The sequence below is a fragment of the Diceros bicornis genome, chromosome 32, assembly GCF_020826845.1.
Source record: "Diceros bicornis minor isolate mBicDic1 chromosome 32, mDicBic1.mat.cur, whole genome shotgun sequence".
In the NCBI taxonomy this organism is placed as follows: Eukaryota; Metazoa; Chordata; class Mammalia; order Perissodactyla; family Rhinocerotidae; genus Diceros; species Diceros bicornis.
The window spans coordinates 18826558-18845928 of NC_080771.1; the positions used below are offsets into that span (position 1 = coordinate 18826558).

Below are 19371 nucleotides of genomic sequence, written 5' to 3' on the forward strand. Positions count from 1 at the left end.
TGAATAGGCATAGACTGGTCACCTCGACTCCCTGTTTTATCACATTTGCTTTCTTTCTTCTCTCTCTCTCTTCATATATATACATTTTTTAAAACTGTTTGAGAATAGGCTTCAGCCATGATACTCTTGTACCCTAAATACTTCAGAGGTTTTTCCTAAAAACAAGCTCGTTCTCTTACATGACCACAGTACAAGAATCAAAACCAGGAAATTAACATTGTTACATTACTATTATCTAATCAACATACCTTATTCAGATTGTGCTAATTGTCCCAATAACATCTTTTGTAACCCCCCAAAATTCCCAGTTCATGCATGGCATTCAGTTGTCCAATCCCTTTAGTCTCCCTTTCCCTGAACAGTTCCTCAGTCTGACTTTGTCTTTCATGACATTGATACAGTTGGAGAGGGCAGGCCAGTAGGATGTCCCTCCGTTAGATTTGTCGGGTGTTTCCTCACAAAGAGACTCAGATTATGCACTTTTCACAGGAATATCACAAAAATGATCCCATGGTGTTTTAGGTACATGATGTTGATTTGTCTCATTACTGGTGATCTGACTTTGTTTGTGTTTTTTAAGTGAAACATGACATACACAGAAAAGTACATACACTCAATGAACTGTCCCAATCCGAACACACCTATGGAAGCAGCACCCAGATCAGCAAAAGCACATTTCCACCCTAAAAACCTCCATGTCCCCATCAAGTTCCTACCTCCACAAAGCAACCACCATCCTACTTCTAATAGCATAAATTACATTTGTCTAGTTTCGAACTTCAAACATAGTCACGCGCTGTATAACGTTTCGGTCAACGACAGATGCATATACAACGGTGGTCCCATAAGATTAGTACCATATAGCCTAGGTGTGTAGTAGGCAATACCATCCAGGTTTGTGTAAGTACATGCTACGATGTTTGCACAATGACGAAATCACCTACAAAGCATTTCTCAGAACGCGTCCCCATCATTAAGCGACACATGACTATAAATGAAATTCATTTCAGAAAACTCTTTAGCTTCTGTTTTTTTTGCTCATATTATGCTTGTGAGATTCTCAGAGTCTACTTTTTATAATAATAAATGCAGTGCCTCCAATTATGAGCTTTAAGTGAGATTCAAAGAAAATATAACTTATCTATACATGTAATTTCAAAAAATCAATTTAACACCTTGGTTGTAATATAAAGGACAGTCATTTATAACATATAGTAAAGTATATTTATATATACAAATATGTAATTTTAATAAAATAATATGTGTGTCAGTATGTAGATGCTGGGGCACAAGGACACTAAAGATGTGATGAGGTCTTCCGATGTTTGTCCTCATATTCAGAAGCCCCATAACGTGGCAGCTATAGATGCATTCCAGGCAGAGGAATGTGAATATTGTTGCGTACATGATGTGATTTTCCTAGATGAAACTAGAACAACTCCTGGGAAAATTCCAAACATCACAAAATACAATAATTTGCTATGTATTAAAACTGTGCAAGCATTACTTTGTGTTTCTGAATAAAACGGAACAAGGTTGTAGGCTCAAAGGAAGATAAACAGATTCTTCACCTGTCAGGATATCCAGGTGGGACGTTTGAAAGGGAAGGACTCAGACAATCTTTTGTTGTGTGAAACAGTCCTGTAGGACTCCTAGCACCACTGACCACCCCAAATGCCAGGGGTCTCCCCAGCCACCTGACAACTGCCCTCAGATTCCCCAAACGCTTTCCAGGGTCATACCACAAGTCTAGGGGATGAGAGAGGAGGCCATCTGGGGGTCAGAGAACCACAGGGAGGGGCACCTGAGGAGGGTGTAGGGTAGAGGGTTGGGTGTGGCCTGAAGGAGGTGGGGGCCCAGGTGAGAACACTGATGGAGGACTCTAAGGCAGGGCCTCCTCATGGCCAGCTCCTAGGGTAGCAGGCTGGTCTCTGGAGATGGAGGGTTGGGAGACCCTATGTGGATCTTGCTGCCTGTCACCCAGCTCAAACCTCAGAGGATGCCACCAGAACCTACAATTTCCTGGGCCCTGCATGGACATCTGCTTAACTGCTCTGGGCCCCCCAGGAACTGCAGCCCCCGCAACAGACAGTGGGGGCCCCATCAGCTGCAGCCCCTGTGGGGACCTCAATGGGCTGAAAACCCACCTAAGCCACACACCAAAAGGATTATGGGGCCCTCACTTATGTATTTAAATATAAAAACAATACAAAATGATACTAAACTGACAGGTAACTAAAAAAGATAAACATAGTTCTGATTTCTCTCATTATGCTTCTATTTTAATAAAATATTAAATGATTTTAAAGCACCTTCCTTTGGTGCCCCTAAGAACATGCTCCGTGTGCCTGGGGGGTGACCCACCAGTGAACACAGTCCATGGATGGACTCATTTAATCAGGCCCACGATCTTTTGGGGTGGGTACCATTTTCATTCCCATTTTGCAGACGAGATATTGAGGATCAGATTGATTAAGACGCTTGCTACCTGTCACATAGCTAGGAGTTGTTGGGGCCAGGATTGGCCTACCTCAGAGTCAAGCCTGAGCCATCACTCTCTAGGCCCCTTAAAAGGTGCTTGTCAGCCTCCCCACCACTGTCATCAGTGTCAGTTCCTGGTGCTAAGCACTGTCGAGGGACACACACACACACACACACACACACACACACACACACACACACACTCCACCAGCTCTGGGAAGTGAGAGATGCTCAGGTATGTTCCGCAGTGTGTTTACGCCCCCTGGTGGCCATGTGTAAAGCTGTAGCTTGGTCTCCAGTCCATCCTAGCCAGCGATCGATCCACAAGTAGGGGTGGAAATTGTGCTGAGAAAGAACCTTGCCCAGCAGGTTACTACTTGCTAAAAATGTTAAAATATTATTGCTGTTTGTGCTCCTGCCTCACTGGCACTCTAAGCTCTTGCTTTCCCTGATGTCCAGGGGCTCCAGCACTGGGCAGAGTGGGCAGCTGGTCAGTACCACTGGTCTCCTGGGGAAAGGGCATGCATGAAGAGCTGAGGCAGTGGCCTCACTGTTCCCCAAAGGTATGGAGGACAAAGGAGGGCATTCCAGGCAGGAGAACAGCAGGGCCAAAGACCTAGAACTGAAGGTTAGTGTGGAAAAAAAGCTGAATTAAGTTTGACCCAGTCTCCAGCATAGCCTGGGGATGGGTGTGCCCTGATTACAGTGACGGGTTCTTGTTCTTCAGACAGAAATAACTCCAGAGCCAAGGAAAGGAGGACAGCTCACTTCAACACCCCCACATACTTCCCTCTGCCCCCATTCTGTAGTCACTACACAGCTGGGAGGAGGGGTTTGCCCCGCAACCTGCATGGAAATGGCTGCCCCCATTCAGCAGCTGGAGATACAGAGGCTCTAAATTCGGCTGAGGTCTCTTGTCCAAGTCATGCATCCAGTCGATGGCAGTGCTGGAGTTCTCGTTTCTGCCTGACCCAAGGCCCAGCCTCTGAAACCAGCACATTACACAGGGTGCCCTGTGCAGAGGAGACGCTTGTCTTTTGGAAAAGCAGGTGTGAAAAATATTCAGGGGCTTGGCACTTCATAAATGAGCCCCAAGGCCACACTGCCACCCTGGTCCTCAGCATGGAAGCAAAAATACCCAGCTCATGGATTCTCAGCCTTCTATGAGATATGGGGTGTTCAGGTAGAGACTTTGATTGCCACTGTTGGCTGATTAAAGTATATTTTGTTTTCCAGGAGTGTGTTTGAAATGCACTAGCCCTGCATTGCCCGCTAGGGGACCAGAAAAGATGCATACAGGGGCCACCCCGTAGTGTAGTGGTTAAGTGCGCACGTTCCGCTGATGGCGGCCTGGGTTCGAATCCCGGGCACGCACCGACACACTGCTTGTCAGGCCACGCTGTGGTGGCATTCCACATAAAGTGGAGGAAGATGGGCACAGATGTTAGCTCAGGGTCAGTCTTCCTCAGCAAAAAAGAGGTGGATTGGCATGGATGTTAGCTCGGGGCTGATCATCCTCACAAAAAAAAAAAAAAAGACGCATACAATGTTAGCACGCATGGAATGAAGGCCCTATTTAAATCACAGTCTTCATTTAAAGATGGCTAAACAAAAACACAGTATGGCGAGAGAGTGTACAGGAGCTCTCCCTCTGGCTTTGGAGAAGCCTAAACTGGCCCCACAGGCTACTAAATGTAATAAGAAGCTTCTAGAAGAGTGGCTTGGCTGTGAGTCCAGAAAGCAGAGTTCAGACTCCTCTCAGCCACAAGCTTAAAGTGGGACCCCAGGGAACGTGGGGACGTCAGTTCAGGTCTCTGGACTTTATTTTGCTCTTCAAAGAATGCATATATGGCATCTGACAAAGTACCTAGATTTTACGGGAACAAGGAGGTTGGTGGTGAAATATTTAGAGCTGCTGCAATAAAGTTGGATGAATTCCTTTTACTGCTTGCTTTTCAGGGCCTTGACTAAGCCGTTGTTCATTGTGAATCTCTTCCAGATGTGGCCCTTTTCTCTCAGAACATTTTCTGGGATCGGGTTCCATGGAGCATACTTTAGGAAAGCATGGGTGAGATTCTCTCTTGGTCCTTTCCAGCCCTGGTCCAGGGGTTGGAGATGGGGGCAGGCAGCCCTAGCCGTAAAATTCAAGGCCAAGACCTTTGTCCCTGCTGTTTTCTCCACGCAGAATGCTCTCTCCCAGATACTGCCAGGCTCATTCTCTAACTTCCTTCAGATCTCTCTCCAAAGCCTATCTTCTCTCTCTGAGGCCTATCTTATCAGAGCAGCTTCCCAGATTTCTCAATCTAAAATAGCATTCCCCTCCAGGCCCCATCCCCAGGGCCAGAGGGTGGGCCCTGCCCTCACTCCTGCTGATCCCTTGTCCCAGGGCAGCCAGCTGTGCTGTGCCTTCTTCCCTCCCACTTCTTCTTCGTGTAGGACAGACATTACTGGGGTTTTCCAGATTATTAAATACATGCTGCATGTTAAAAATTTTTTCAAGTAAATAAAGAAATAAATGGAAAGGTAAAGAATGCGAAAATTCTTACCGAGTTTCATGACCCAGAGATAAGCATTGTTAACTGCTGGTGTGTGTCCTACTAAACTTTCCTCTGTGGAAAAAGAGGCATGCACAAAGGGACAAGGAGGAGGAGAAGAAGAAATGCATAAATAGGGGCTGGCCCAGTGGTGCAAGCAGTTAAGTGCGAGTGCTCTGCTGCGGCAGCCTGGGGTTTGCCGGTTCGGATCCCAGGCGCGCACTGACACACCACTTGGCAAGCCATGCTGTGGCGGCGTCCCATATAAAGTGGAGGAAGATGGGCACGGATGTTAGCCCAGGGCCAGTCTTCCTCAGCAAAAAGAGGAGGATTGGGAGATGTTAGCTCAGGGCTGATCTTCCTCACAAAAAAAAAAAAAGAAATGCATAAATAAATAATTGTTGTTATTATCAAAATGCCTTCTCTTCTTTGTTGTAATCTGGTTTCTCCATCGGACATCCTGTCCTGGCCAATAGCTCTTGCCCAGTCTAACCTCACTCTTGGGGCCCCTGCTCAGGCCAAGGTACTGACACTCATCACCCCCACCCCTGCCCCTAACCCCTGTCGCTCCCTAGCTGTCCCTGGGGGCCGGAAAGGTGTGTTCCTGGTGCTTGGGCAGGGCCTCCACAGGAGTGGCGGGGTGATGCCCCTGGGCACCCACAGTTTCCTGGAGAGCCACCATTTCAAAGGGTAGCACAGGCCGCAACAACACGAGGGCCATTGCTTGCTAACCGAGCCCGCTCCAGGGTCTCTCACTGCGGGGGGTGGGCCTGTCACCAGAAGCAAAAGCATAAGAAGTGTGTATTTCTGGAGGCAGCTCCAGAGCTGTCTCCCACGTTCCTCTCGACTCCTCTCCCCCACACCAGACCCCCAGAGCTGTTCTACTCCTGTCTAAATCTACATCAAGAAACGATGTGAGTCATTGGCAACTTGGAGTGCAAATGACAACTACAAGGCCCACACAACTGCCCTTTCCAAGTAGTTCTGTAGAGGCTCAGAGGGAGCTAGTGACTTGCCCAGGATTACACAGCAAGTAAGTGGCAGAGCTGGGCCTCAGGCTTGGGACTCCAGGGTGATGGAAAATTCTGGGCCTGCCAATGAATAAGGCCTGAGTCGGGATGGTGGTGGCAAAGGGAGTGATTATTTTGGGGTCACAGGAGAAGGCGCCCCTCTGGCCTAGGTCATGGCAGCCTTGGGTGCAGCGGCTTCATCAGACAAGTGAAAGAGATTGACTTGTGTTTGAAGAAGCCTTACAGAGACAGAGAAACCAAACACAGGTGGTGCTTCACCTGAAAAGGTCTGTCCATCCTCCTCTAGTGAACAATCTTTAGCTTTGGCTCATGAGCTAGGAGTTAACACAATCCTTTTGAGGCCTGATAACCTGGCAAGCCTGTTGGTGCTGCTGCTTCAGAGCAGGTTTGAGAAGAGGGCTGAGGCAGGACTTGTGTTTTTCAAAAATTCCCAAGCCTTTGTCACTACCAGCCTCAAGACTTGCTAAACGTGTTCCTGAGTTTGCTGCTCTGCAGGGATTGGTAACCGTTCCTTCTGAAGGAAAGGGAGCGCTGTGGGGTGTGTACGCCCATGTGTGCAGTCAGTCTGGGAGAGGACACTGCCAGGAAAAGCCACTTGCTTTGGCTAAAAGGTGGTAAAGTTAAATCACTTGATTGGGGATGGCACCGATCTCTGGGACAATTGTCTCAAGGCACAGATATGCTCAGATCTGGGTTTATTCAGATGCCTTGGGGAGCGATGACTCATAGAACCACTGCAAGGTCAAGCTCATCTGCTCATTGGCAAAGAAGAAAGACACCCGAGGTTTTAGCAAATTCTCCCAGATATCAGGCCAGATGTTATAGTTTCAACAGACAAAAACTGGGTGCCACATCTCAGTTACTCCTGACACAAGATCATCCTCAAATCTAGCTTTCCTAACATTCCATAGAAGGTCTTATCTGAGTAGCCAAGGCATCAGGGGACTTTGCCAGAATCATCCAAGAAATCTATCTCCCTACCCCATCACACCTCTGGCTGTTTTAAGATACTGTTTTGCTTTCTTTTTTTTTTTTCTGATTATACAAGATATGCCAGATGGAGTAATGTATGTGTATGTTTATTGTAGGAAATTTGTAATATTTATCTTTGACTGTCTCTTCAGACTAAATTAAAAGAAGTAGAATTAGAGGATCAAAGATCTGTCCATCGGGTAGCCTCGATTTACACTCCCATCTGCCAAGATGGCAAGGCTCACTCACCAACATTATGTATTAATCACGTTTTAATATTTGTCAGGTTGATTGACAAAAATCAGTATCTCATTTTAATTCACATTTGCTTGGTTTTGAGTGAGGCTGAATATTTTTACATATTTTCTCAGAAAATGACAGCTGAGCTAGCTGCTGCTTTCCCTTTCCCAAGGGAGACATAGGTCCTTTCCCTTCATTTTTTTCTTATAAGACCTTGGGACAAGGAAGCCTTGGGAGACTGGATGGGGTTCTGGGGCTGGCCATCATGTATAGGGTGACTGAGCTGGTTATAGCCTTTAAACAAAAGTTCCAGTGCACACAAAATCCTCAAGGGTGCATTTTTTCTTGGAAGTGGTGAGTGTGGTAACAGAGTGGTTTCAGACTTGGCAGAGTGGTGTAATTTTTCTCAGGAAAGTGCGGTGGGGGTGGCCATCTGTGTGTCTCCAGTAGTCGGCTCAGGGGCTGACATATTGTAGGCACCCATAAATGCTTGCAGATTGCATAATTAAACTGTGCTGCCTCTGTCCTGAAGGATGACCTTCTGTAACCCCAAATGAACTCTCTGTATGAGAAAAAACAAAATTGCGCCCATTTCTTTAGAATCTCTTAGAGTTATTTTTAGTTTGAGTCTGAAACAGCCCTCTTAATATCCAGGAAGAGAGATATTGCAAATTCTGACTTACTGGTAGAACTTCCAGAAAGGAGCAAGGGTGAGTGGCAGTATAAATATCAGACCAGGGGCAAGTCTGACAGGTTCTACTAAAGCAGTTTATAAGGAAGCAGGCAATAACTGGAAGCTCACAACGAATATTTGGTGTCCTGCTTCTCAGCCTTTCTCAACCTACCAACCACTTAACAATTTGTCGTTAACGGTCAGTGGCCAGGCCAACATAATTGTTAGTTCAAGGCCCAGTGTCAGCGGGAAGCCAATGAAGACTTTATAGAGCAGGAATTTAAATTCTAGAAGGGTCACTCCCGGCTGCTCTGTGGAGGAAGGGGGCCTAAGAATCACAGTCGGAGGTGAGGAGACCAGATGAAAGGCTTGGAATGGGTGGTGGAGTAGCTGGAGGCAAACGTTTGGATTGGAGAGATATTTAGGAGATAAGATTAACAGGATTAAATAAAAGATGAGAGAGGGTGGGGGTGGTGGTGAGGGAGAGGAAACTGTCAAGATGACTCGACTCCCAGGCTTCTGGCTTGGGTGTGTGGGCAGATGGCAGGGCCGTGACTGGGTTAGGGGAGGAGAGGAAGCGCAGGTTTGGCAGGAAGAGTTCCCGGAAGGTTGTGTTTAGGTGTCCAAGTGGTTGAATATAAGGGTGTGGCACCCGGAGAGGGATCTGGACTGACTGGCACAGAAATGGAGAAGAAGCCGTGGGGTATTATTCACAACAGTAAAGAACTGGAGGGGCTAGCCCCCTGGCTTAGCAGTTAAGTGCTTGTGCTCTGCTACTGGCAACCCGGTTCGGTTCCCAGGTGCACACCGACACACCGCTTGCCGGGCCATGCTGAGGCGCCGTCTCACATACAGCAACTAGAAGGATGTGCAACCATGCCATACAACTATCTACTGGGGCTTTGGGGAGAAAAAGCGGGGGTGGGGGTGGGGAGGAGGAGGGGTGGCAATAGATGTTAGCTCAGGGCCAGTCTTCCTCAGCAAAAAAAAAAAAGAGGATGGGCATGGATGTTAGCTCAGGGCTGATCTTTCTCACACACACAAAAAAGGGTAAATGCTTTAAAAAAAAAAAAGAATTGGAGAGGCTGCTGAGCTTGGGGTGTGCAGAGTGGAGGCGGTCACACAGTGGTGATGCTCAGCCACATGACGACCTGATCCCATGGCCCCTGGGCAGCCTAGCCACCTTCACAGCCCCGGGGTGGGCGGGGATCAACCGGATTTGGCCCTTCCGGGTCCAGCCCTTCTGCCTGCCCACTCGCCCTGCTCAGCCATTGGGCAGTTCCACTGTCCGTCAAGCGCCCACCTCCGCAGATGAGCCAATAAAGGCTGGCGAGAGGATGCTTCCTTCTAGAGCTGGATCTGCAGTGGGAGCTGCTTCAGGGAGGCGAGGCCAGGGTGGAGGCAGCAGTGGCATCGTGTGCAGGCGCCAAGCTGACGGCACTGACCCGGCGGCAGTGGGGCAAACTGGTGAGAGGAGGGCGAGGGTCCGAGGTAGGGAAGGGGATGAGTGCGGGATGTGGACGCCTCTAACCCTGCCGGGCAACGCCGGCGCCCTGCCCTCTCCGGCCCGCGCCATCGGCTCGTGTGATGGGTTGGAGAGCGGAGGTGAGGTGAGGTGAGGGGGCGGGCCCGCAGCCGACAGGGAAGGGCCTGGCCCGCAGCTACGGTCACCCCACTCGCGCGCACGCGCCACGTGGGCTCGCGTTCTCGCCGAGAACGCTTGGCAACTGGGGCACGCACATGCTTTAACCCTTGGAACACCCCTGTGAGCTCGGCGTCTCGACTGAATTCCCCTATTTTACAGGCTGGGACTCTGGGGCTCAGGGACGTGGCTGCGCCAGGGTTTGAGGGAGATCCGGCGCGGTGGACCCTGGAGGCCACGCTCTTATCTATGAGGCTGTGGGTCACAGGCTTGAACTTGGGACCTGTTTGTTTTCTTTAGGGACGCGATATTGTTTGGGTCTGGACTGCGGCCGACCGCCTTGCGCCGGACACCACTGCCTGGCTTCTCTACCAGGCAGAAGAGGAGTGGGGGGCCCCAGGGGCCCTCTGCATGCCCTGACCGGCCGCTCCTGACCCAGGTTCAACGGGTGGGCTGGGGAGAGGGGGACGGTCCTCAGTTCTGGGAGCTGTCGATACCCTAATAGACAAACTTGGGGAGGGCATTATTCATTAACAAAATCCGAAAACACGTGGGAAACGCTCCTCCCCCCGTGTCACCCAAGAAAATAGAGCAGCTTTTTTTGTCTAAGGAACAATATCACCAGAGGCTGTTGAAGGTGCTGGGAAACTGTTTCCTTCATGCCCTTGTGGAGGCAGATGTGAACTTTTTGAAAATCAGTTTGGCAACGTCAGTTGCCCTACTGATTCCTCCTTTGGGAAATAAGTAGGTTAAAACCTAAGTAGGGAAAATATTGATGCATAAGGCAGTACCCTTTGGTGTTTTATAAATAGTGAGCCAGTGGAAAGGACTCCCAAATCCCCAACAATAGAAAATAGTTAAGTAAATTGATTGTTTATGCCAAAATAGGATATTATGCATCCATGAAATGTAATATAAATAAAATGCTCTAACAGGAAAACCAGATTCTAAGTTGTGGTTACAACTATATAACAATGTGTACAGAGTAACTGGAGGAGTATACACCTAATGATAAAAGTAATAACTACCTTTTTTAAACTCTAAGTTTTCAGGTTTGAAAAAAAAATACCCTTTTGCTGAAGGAATACATTTGCTGATAGATATAGCCTCAGAATGTCAAGTACTGTGTCCTACTGGATCTTCAATTCTGCAAGGAACAGCATTGCCACATTACAAGGAGGCAGACGTTTATATTCAAGGTGTGCCTCAAATAGGAATAAATCAAAATGGAGGCTCTTTTCCCAGGCACCAGCCACCCTAGAAAACAATACCCCATGTGGTGGGTTTGCTCTACGGAAAGCCTACAGACACACTTGGACAGAGGAAGATGATTTCCACTTACAGCTCAACCCTGAGCAGGTACCTGAAGTGCTTCGAGCCGGTGAGTCGGCCCACAAGATTCTTGACCTCAATGGAGTCCCAAATTCCGTGTTGCGGTTTGAGAGCAACCAGCTGGCTGCCAATTCCCCAGTGGAGGACCGGCGAGGTGTAGCCTCCTGCCTACAGACGAATGGGCTGATGTTTGGCATCTTTGATGGACATGGTGGCCATGCATGTGCTCAAGCAGTGAGCGAGAGGCTGTTCTACTATGTGGCAGTGTCACTGATGTCCCAGCAGACCCTGGAGCAGATGGAGGGAGCGGTGGAAAGCATGAAGCCCCTGCTGCCCATCCTGCAGTGGCTCAAGCACCCAGGGGACAGTATCTACAAGGATGTTACATCAGTACACCTTGATCACCTCCGTGTCTACTGGCAGGAGCTGCTTGACCTGAACATGGAAATGGGACTGAACATTGAGGAAGCATTAATGTATTCCTTCCAGAGACTGGATTCTGACATCTCGCTGGAAATCCAGGCCCCCCTGGAAGATGAGATGACAAGGAACCTTTCACTCCAGGTCGCTTTCTCCGGGGCAACAGCTTGCATGGCCCATGTTGATGGAGTTCACTTGCATGTGGCAAACACAGGTGACTGTCGGGCCATCCTTGGTGTTCAGGAGGACAATGGCATGTGGTCTTGTCTGCCCCTCACCCGTGACCACAATGCCTGGAACCAGGCTGAGCTATCACGGCTAAAGAGGGAGCATCCCGCATCAGAGGACAGGACAGTCATCATGGATGACAGGTTGCTGGGTGTCCTCATGCCCTGCAGGGCCTTCGGGGATGTGCAGCTAAAGTGGAGCAAGGAGCTGCAGCGCAGTGTCCTAGAGAGGGGCTTTGACACCGAGGCCCTCAACATTTACCAGTTCACCCCCCCGCACTACTATACTCCACCCTACCTGACTGCCAAGCCCGAGGTCACATACCACAGGCTGAGGCCCCAGGATAAGTTCCTTGTGCTGGCTTCAGACGGCCTGTGGGACGTGCTGGGCAATGAGGATGTAGTGAGGCTGGTGGTGGAGCACCTGGCTGAAGCTGGTCGGCACAAGCCAGACCTGGCCCGGAGACCTGCCAACCTGAGACTCATGCAGAGCCTGCTGCTGCAGAGGAAAGCCCAGGGGCTCCACGCTGCTGACCAGAATGCAGCCACACATCTGATCAGACACGCCATAGGGAGCAACGAGTATGGGGAGATGGAGCCCGAGCGACTGACAGCCATGCTGACGTTGCCAGAGGACTTGGCGAGGATGTACCGGGATGATATCACTGTCACTGTGGTGTATTTTAACTCAGACTCAATTGATGCCTATTACAAGGGGGGTTAAGAGTCTCCCATCCTATTGCCAAGGTTAACTTAAATGCTCTTCTAAGACATTTTCACTTGTTCTTAAACTGGCTATTCAACCCTTACTGTTAAAAGGGCAGGCAGATGTAGCTTGCTTAATAATAGACTAACACGAGAAAAGCAGGCTAGGTTTAAATACAGTAGCAGTGATTTCATGTCCTTGTGTGTTTTGGTGAGCTCTTCTACACAGAGAGGGCAGAGCATAGAGACTGTAGAGCTGGCTTGGGCTCACACAGCCCAAGTCCTTTTATAAAGACACTGTTGTTAAACTGTGTCAGCCGGGGCCTTCAAAGGGCAAATTTAATCATGATTCTAAGACTATGGAGAACTTCAGGATCTTCTGAGATCTTGCTACAAAATCTGCAAACTTGATAATTTTTCTCAATTCACAATCATGGACTTCTAGACTATGAAGGGAGGTTTTTTTTTGTTAATTTTTAAATGCCTAAGACCTAGGTTTACAAAGCATATTACAGGATACTTTTCTATGCAATATTCCTTTTTTTTTTTTTTTTTGGTGAGAAAGATCAGCCCTGAGCTAACATCCAATGTCAATCCTCCTCTTTTTGCTGAGGAAGACTGGCCCTGAGCTAACATCCGTGCCCATCTTCCTCCACTTTATATGGGACGCCGCCACAGCATGGCTTGACAAGCAGTGCGTCGTGTGAGTGCCCAGGATCCAAACCCTGGGCTGCTGAAGCGGAGTGCGTGCACTTAACCGCTACGCCACGGGGCCGGCTCTTATGCAACATTCTAAGTTTTTTTTGTACTTATACTTGTGAAAACATTTTGTAATACTGCGTTCTAGTTCTGTTTTTAGTTTATATTGAAACCAAGTCCTCAAACCTGCGAACAGGCCTGCTGTAAGCACGCTTGGAATGCCTTGTCTTGGTTTTCAGCTGAGGGTGAGAGGGGCTAGGCCTCTGGACCAGCTGGATTTACTTTTCAGTCCCTTCCACTGAGTCCCATCCCCTGAACCTGTGAACCGCACTAGGAGATAACTTCTGTCTAAGCCTTAACTCTTCTTTCCAGCACTAATAACAGTTTCTCCAGGGCTTAGCCTCTGGAGTTTATTCGTAACACTTAACCTTTCTGATTATACCTCTCAAGCATTCTTCTGTTAATTCCACCTGACACTCCTACCTCTGTTCTGCTGAGCTCCCTCACTCTGCGGCTGCTGACTGCACGATGCTGTCTGGAAAGAATGCTCCCTCTTCAGTTGGTTGCAGGGAAAGAGGAAAAGTGATCGCATGTGGTAGTTGTGACAGACGTTTAGGCAGGACTGGCTTACGTAGTGGATTGTGGACTGAAGATTTCAGCCTGAATCTAGAGAGATGGATACATGAAGGACTTGAGAACAGTCGCTAACCAAGGCTCCCTGTCTGCACCCTGAGATGCAGTGAGGAGGAGAAAGGCGTGAGATTGGGCAGATGGGACACTTGCCCCTAGACTGGGATAAATTGCCATTGCTACTCTTCAGGGACTAGACCGTATTTAGAATAGGATTTGTGGCAAAAATAAAAGTGTAACCTGTAATTGCTTCTGTGGGCTGTACAGTCGTATGTTTACTTGAAAATTAAACTATGTGGATCTTTTCTAGGGGGATGAATTTCATGTTCTCATAAATTGCTGTGGCATTTAAACGACAGGAAATGTGTCCCTAAATGGAAACACAAATACAATCCCACAAAATTGACAGTTTTATCTTCTTAGTTGATCCCTCTCCTCATCTCACCCCATCGTGCCATCCACTGAAAATAAAAGCAAATAACTTAAGTTTGGCTTCCTTGTTTTCCACATCCCCATGACATTCGTTCAAGTGTTGGGATACTTCTTGCTTGGGGACTCTTCCTTGTACATTTTCCAGTGCAACTGTTAGTGCTATGGGTTCATCTAAAAAATTCTCTTTTGGGTGCTTAAACCTTGGTCCTTTTATTCTGAAACCATTAGTATTCCTTCTGATCTCCTAGATCTTAACTCAGAAATAAAATGTGAATCACTACCCTCCCGCTAGTGTGAAGATTTGTTGCTAAAGCTGAGGACTCTGCTTGTCTGACGTCCTTTGTTCTTTATGCCAACAAAACCCTGGCATACCCTTGGAGCATTTATCAGGATTACAGAGTCCTGTTTTGGTGCCTAGCATGGGTCATAAATGTATCTGATTCAGTAACTTGTGGGACAGCTGAGAGAATACAGACTTCCCACCTGTTTCTCCAAGAGTATCTGTGTTTTCTCTCTGCCTAATAGATTTCCTGCTTTCTAACTGGTATATTGAGGGAGAAGAAAGGCCAGTTTATCGTCCGCCTTTTTCCATTGTGAGCTCTTGTCAGCTCTTTCCATGAATGCTCCAAGGAGTGCCTCCTGGTTAAACCCCAGTGTCTGTCTCCCTGCCCACAATTCTGCTGTAGTCGGCCTTCCTGAGGCACATGGATTGCTGCGTGAAGACACTGGGATTTGAGAGGGTTTGATGGTACTTTCAAGTCTTCCAAAGACCATCATTCCTTTTACATAGAGATTTCAATATTGAGACTTTAAACGAACTCAAAATTAAGATTGAACGTATAATATTTTGGATGTAACTTTTGAATAAAGTATGCTTTGGTGCCTAAAATTGTGTGTGTATCATTTTAGGTAAGAAACTTTGGTATTATTGGCATAATTTAGATATTGTTTTATGGATAAATAATGTGATTCTGCGGGCTCTAGAGATTGCTCAAAATGGATAGAGAAGATGGTATTAGTTCTAAATTCAAATTAGTATGCTAGGTCAAGTTAGATTCAGCTGTCTGAGATGTTATTTGTAACACTAAAGCTGATTTATTATAATGAAAATGTAAACTCTGAGGTATGTTAATATAGAAACATCTTTTTCCCAGAAGTACAATTAGCTTAAAAGATCTCTAGTATCCAGCACACAGGATCAAGTTCAGATTAGACACAATTAAGCTGACACCTTTTATACATAAGTGAAGTATAAATAGCTCGAACTTGAGTTAGTTCAAGAAGAGAATAATTAATTGTATGGAACAAAAAAATATATATTCAGACTGAGTCTGGCTTGACTCTTTTGACCATCAGCCCCTGGTGACCTATCTTCATTTGACAGTTTTTGGGAAGCCTTAGCTTCCCAACTCAAACCAAAATATTCTGGAACTGAGCCATCGTAGTTTCATCTTAAAGTGGTTCATTCGTTTCTGAATGCGACTCTTTGCAGTGGCAGGAAAAGCCTGGGGGCAGCCTTGGAGCTGGGATATAAAAGCTGGTGGTACCACTTGTCGTGCAAGAAGCCGTGTGGATCACGGAGGGGAAAACACGGTCGAACTGCTCGTCTCCTGAGTGCACTGAGTCTCTGTCCCTAACGCCTCAGGCGCCTGTCATTTAACTTGCCTCCTGGAAAACTTTCTTGTCAAGCATTTACTTGGAAAAATTATTAACCATGTTCTTTAATAATTATGACCTTTTGAATTTTAAGCTGTATACCAGTGTTCGTATTTGACATCGATTTTCTAACCTTTAGAGATATTTAAAGTTGCAAATAAAAGAGGCAAAATGAAATTTGCTTTCTTTTGGCTTGAATACTAGTTTTTGTAGGCCCTTAGGTTACTAGATGAGGGCAACCTTTGTTTCACCACTTTTATCTGGCCATGAAAGATTTTAGTCTGTTCAAGAGTCCACCCAAAAGAGAAGTTTGGTCCTCTGCAAATATTTGGTGGCTGCTGACCACAGAGGAAATCCTCATTTAGTATTAACAGTGTGGGCGAGGGCCTGAAAAGAAGGAAACGGAAGTGAAGGCTTTTGTTTTGAGGGTCTCCACACACTCAGTGCCAAGGTCTGCTGGGATTTCATGTTATTTAACTGAACTTGTAAAACTAGTTTCTGTGTTAATCTTAAATGCAGAGCCAGCTTTGGGGCAATGGTCTAGGCAGCTACCTACGTAAAGTTGAAGACCCCAGTCCATTCCACCCCCAGTAACTGAGCTATATATCATTGCCTCAGGAGTGATACAGCTCAGTTATATGGCCTGCTCTAATAGGTGCTTCTTTAAATGCAGAAACAACTATTAAGTCATTAACACTTTAGTGTGAGCGAGGTTGGTTAAACTAGGCTTTGAGAAGGAGCAGATTTTGGGGAGGGGAAGGTGGAAGGAAGTGTCTGGGGTCTGGTAAGGATAACAAGAGGGGCTATTACCCCTTTTTAACATGATAAAACAGGCCCAGAGATTAAAAAACTTGCTCATGACATCACGATAGGGCTGGGATTTGAACCAAATCCACAACCCATCCACTTGTCCGAAGACTAGGCTTTCAGAAATGGATAATAATGCACAGAAAACCTCACTGTAATTTTGGCCCAGGGTGGTTGGGGAGGGGGTGGAGAAGTAGGTGGTGCTGAAAAGAAGCTAGAAGGCTTTTTTTCGGTTGTTGCTGAGAATAAAATAGAATTCTGTTAACTCTTTGGGTATTCCTTTGTTATGAGTCAAGCTAGATATACTTAACATGTACATTCCGATATCCCATCATTTTGGAACATGATAAAAATAGAGGGAAAACAGGAAGAATTAAATTTTAAAAATTGAGCTCTTTGGGCTCTTTAACTAGAGGGGGGAAAATTAAATTTATACTCTTCCTTTCACCTCTAGAGTTTTTGTTTCCATTTTACTGATGCCATTAAATGCCCTTAAGTGGTTTCCAGGTTGGTGACCTTGTTAATCGTGGGTGGCCAGCGCTCCAAGCGGCTCCGCCTGGGATAGGTGACCCTTCACTTCTGTGGGCTTCTGTGGGTCAGAGTGTCTTTGCTCCGTTGGCCCCTGACCTTATCTGTTTCAAATGGGAATCGCCTGGCTGAGAGGAGCAAGGGGAGAGAGAGGGAGCCAGAGTTCCAGTTCTGACTGTCGCTGGCAAGGGAATAAATAGGCCAGGACGAGTTACTTACCCTCACCTCCTGGAAAGCGGTCTGTGGAGGGACTTTCCAAAGCCCACTCTATGTCAGATCTTAACTCTTCCTGCCTTTCTGGATTCTGGAAAGCCCTCACTTGCCCAACACCATTCTCCTGCAGCAGATGAACAGAAGGAATGTGTGCAACGAGCTGTTGCTTTGTTCAGTCCACCCTGCATAAAGCTTGCATGCCCTGGGGCCAGGTATGCAGAGCTGTCCAGGGATGGCCCATCCAGCTGGGAGCTGAGAGGCCAGTGACACTGGGCACAATGGGGATGGGGAGGAGCCGCTCCAAGGAAAGGAACAAGAGGAGTAAAGCATAGGGGTGGGTCCAGTCCAGCGGGTCTGGGGTCGGTCTCCAGGGGCTTTGTGGACATAGAGGTGAGAGTTGCAGTGCAGGCTGAGTGGGAGCTAGCCAAATGTGGCTGCGCCGGCAAGAAGGAGCCCCTCGGGTGATCTCCAGGGATGGGGAAGTAAGCGAGGCCATGCAGCGACCTCAGAAAGGACTGTGAGCATGGCTTGCTTTTCATCAGCGTGGACGTGGGGTGCGAGCCATGCAGAAAGTCCTACCTCCATCCCGCCACTTTCCCTGCCGTGTTTCAACCAGGTGTGGTTGAACATTTGTCTTTGTTTTTCTCCTCCCTATCGCCATCCCTGTAACGTCAGCCTTGGCATCCAGTACCCACCCCCAACATCCTGCTGATTGTAGAATGAATGAGGAAGGATGAGAGGATGGATGGATGATTAAAGGAGGAGCAGATGAAGAGGAATCAGCAAAAGAGAGAGGTCAGAGGAGTAGGAGGAAAACCGTGAGTAGTGGCGTGGAAGTGAGGGGAGGGGATGAGGAGTGTCTGGTACCAGAAAAGACCATGAGTATGGATGGATGGAAATGAACAATTAGCTAAAAAAGGATCACAAAGGAAAGGTGAAGGCCACTGTGTGTTCTCACTTGGGACCCAGGACCGAGGATAGGCCTGGATGGTGAGATGGGGTGAGGAGTTGGCTCTGTGAGAAGAGGCTGGCTGAGCTGCTGGGCTGACCCTTCCTCCAAACAAAGCAGTGCAGTGGTGGGGGACGGGGAAGGTCCTCAACAAGCCAACGTGCACCTGGGCTTGTGGGAGGGGAGAGTATCCATGGGTTCACTTGGGGTTCCATGGGCTCTGCTGACCCCACATGGGGCTTTGGTATGGAGGGATGGAGAACTGGGTGGCTCTGCCTGGTGGCTTGGTCACTAAATCCTGAGGATGGCATGACAGGAACACCAATGGGAAGCCCTGGGCTGACACAGGCCCTTTGCTGTAGGGTTCTGTGGTGAAGCAATGTGAGGCGGAAGGCTGCCTCTAGATGTCGCCATCTGGCCACGTTGGTGTCAGCTGCAGCTGGAGTGGGAGGAGAGTGTTACTGAGGAGGCCCTGCGGCTCGCTCCCAGCTGGAGCAGGGTCTCGCTGGGCCTGCAGCCTGGAACACCCTTCAGGGAGCCTCACCAGACCCTGGATGTCCTTGGCGCTGGGAACGAGCGTGGGGTGGGGGAAGGAATTTATCTGGTGGTCACTCAGCCTGGCCTTGTGGAGAGGGAGCTGCTGGGGTCCCAAGAGAGCCAGAGCCAGGTGGTGGGCTGCAGATGGTGAGGAAGTGGCTGCCACCTTTCCCAACATGGGCGTTCCCCTCTGTGGACTGCCCCACGCCTCTGAACCCTTCTCCCCACCCTGTTCCCTGCCCTGCTCTCTGCAACCAGTCCCCACAGCTACCCTTCCAACAGCTCTGGGCTCTCCTGCCCAGCTCCTGTCCCAGCCCCCAAAATGGTCCAAACCACCCTTATCCTCTACCACCCCCAATCCAGTCAGCTCCACTCAGCGCACAGCAGTCCGAGTGATCTTGGTCAGACTCAAATCTGACTGTGTCACATCTCTGCTCTGAACCCTTCCATTTCTTCGCATCACCCTTGGAGAAAGCTCAGAATCTTCTTCCCCAGGCTGGCCTCACTGGCCTCCTCTGCCTCCTCCCCAGTTGTGTGGGCACTACCACCACACATAGAGGAAGAAGTGAGAAATGAGAAAGAGGTCTTTGTCTTCCCCCACAAGCTGGAGTCACCTCTTCCAAGACTTGAGCCAGCCCCCTGGTTACCCCTAGGATGGAGCCT

At 48.2% G+C, this 19371-nt stretch overlaps 1 protein-coding gene across 4 annotated transcripts; it reads left to right on the top strand.

Moving 5' to 3' along the window:
• The first annotated feature begins 9290 nt into the window (after positions 1-9290).
• On the top strand, positions 9291-12361 carry PDP2 (pyruvate dehydrogenase phosphatase catalytic subunit 2). 4 transcript variants are annotated; one of them, XM_058527970.1, is made up of 3 exons: positions 9291-9398; positions 9874-10012; positions 10619-12361. In XM_058527970.1, the coding sequence occupies exon 3, from the start codon at positions 10687-10689 to the stop codon at positions 12274-12276; it is 1590 nt and encodes a 529-aa protein (XP_058383953.1). In that variant the 5' UTR covers positions 9291-9398; positions 9874-10012; positions 10619-10686; the 3' UTR covers positions 12277-12361. The 4 variants fall into 4 exon arrangements, with proteins under 4 accessions (XP_058383953.1, XP_058383955.1, XP_058383954.1 ...); XM_058527972.1 differs by having other exon boundaries at positions 10626-12361; XM_058527971.1 differs by lacking the exon at positions 9874-10012.
• Positions 12362-19371: the final 7010 nt, after the last annotated feature.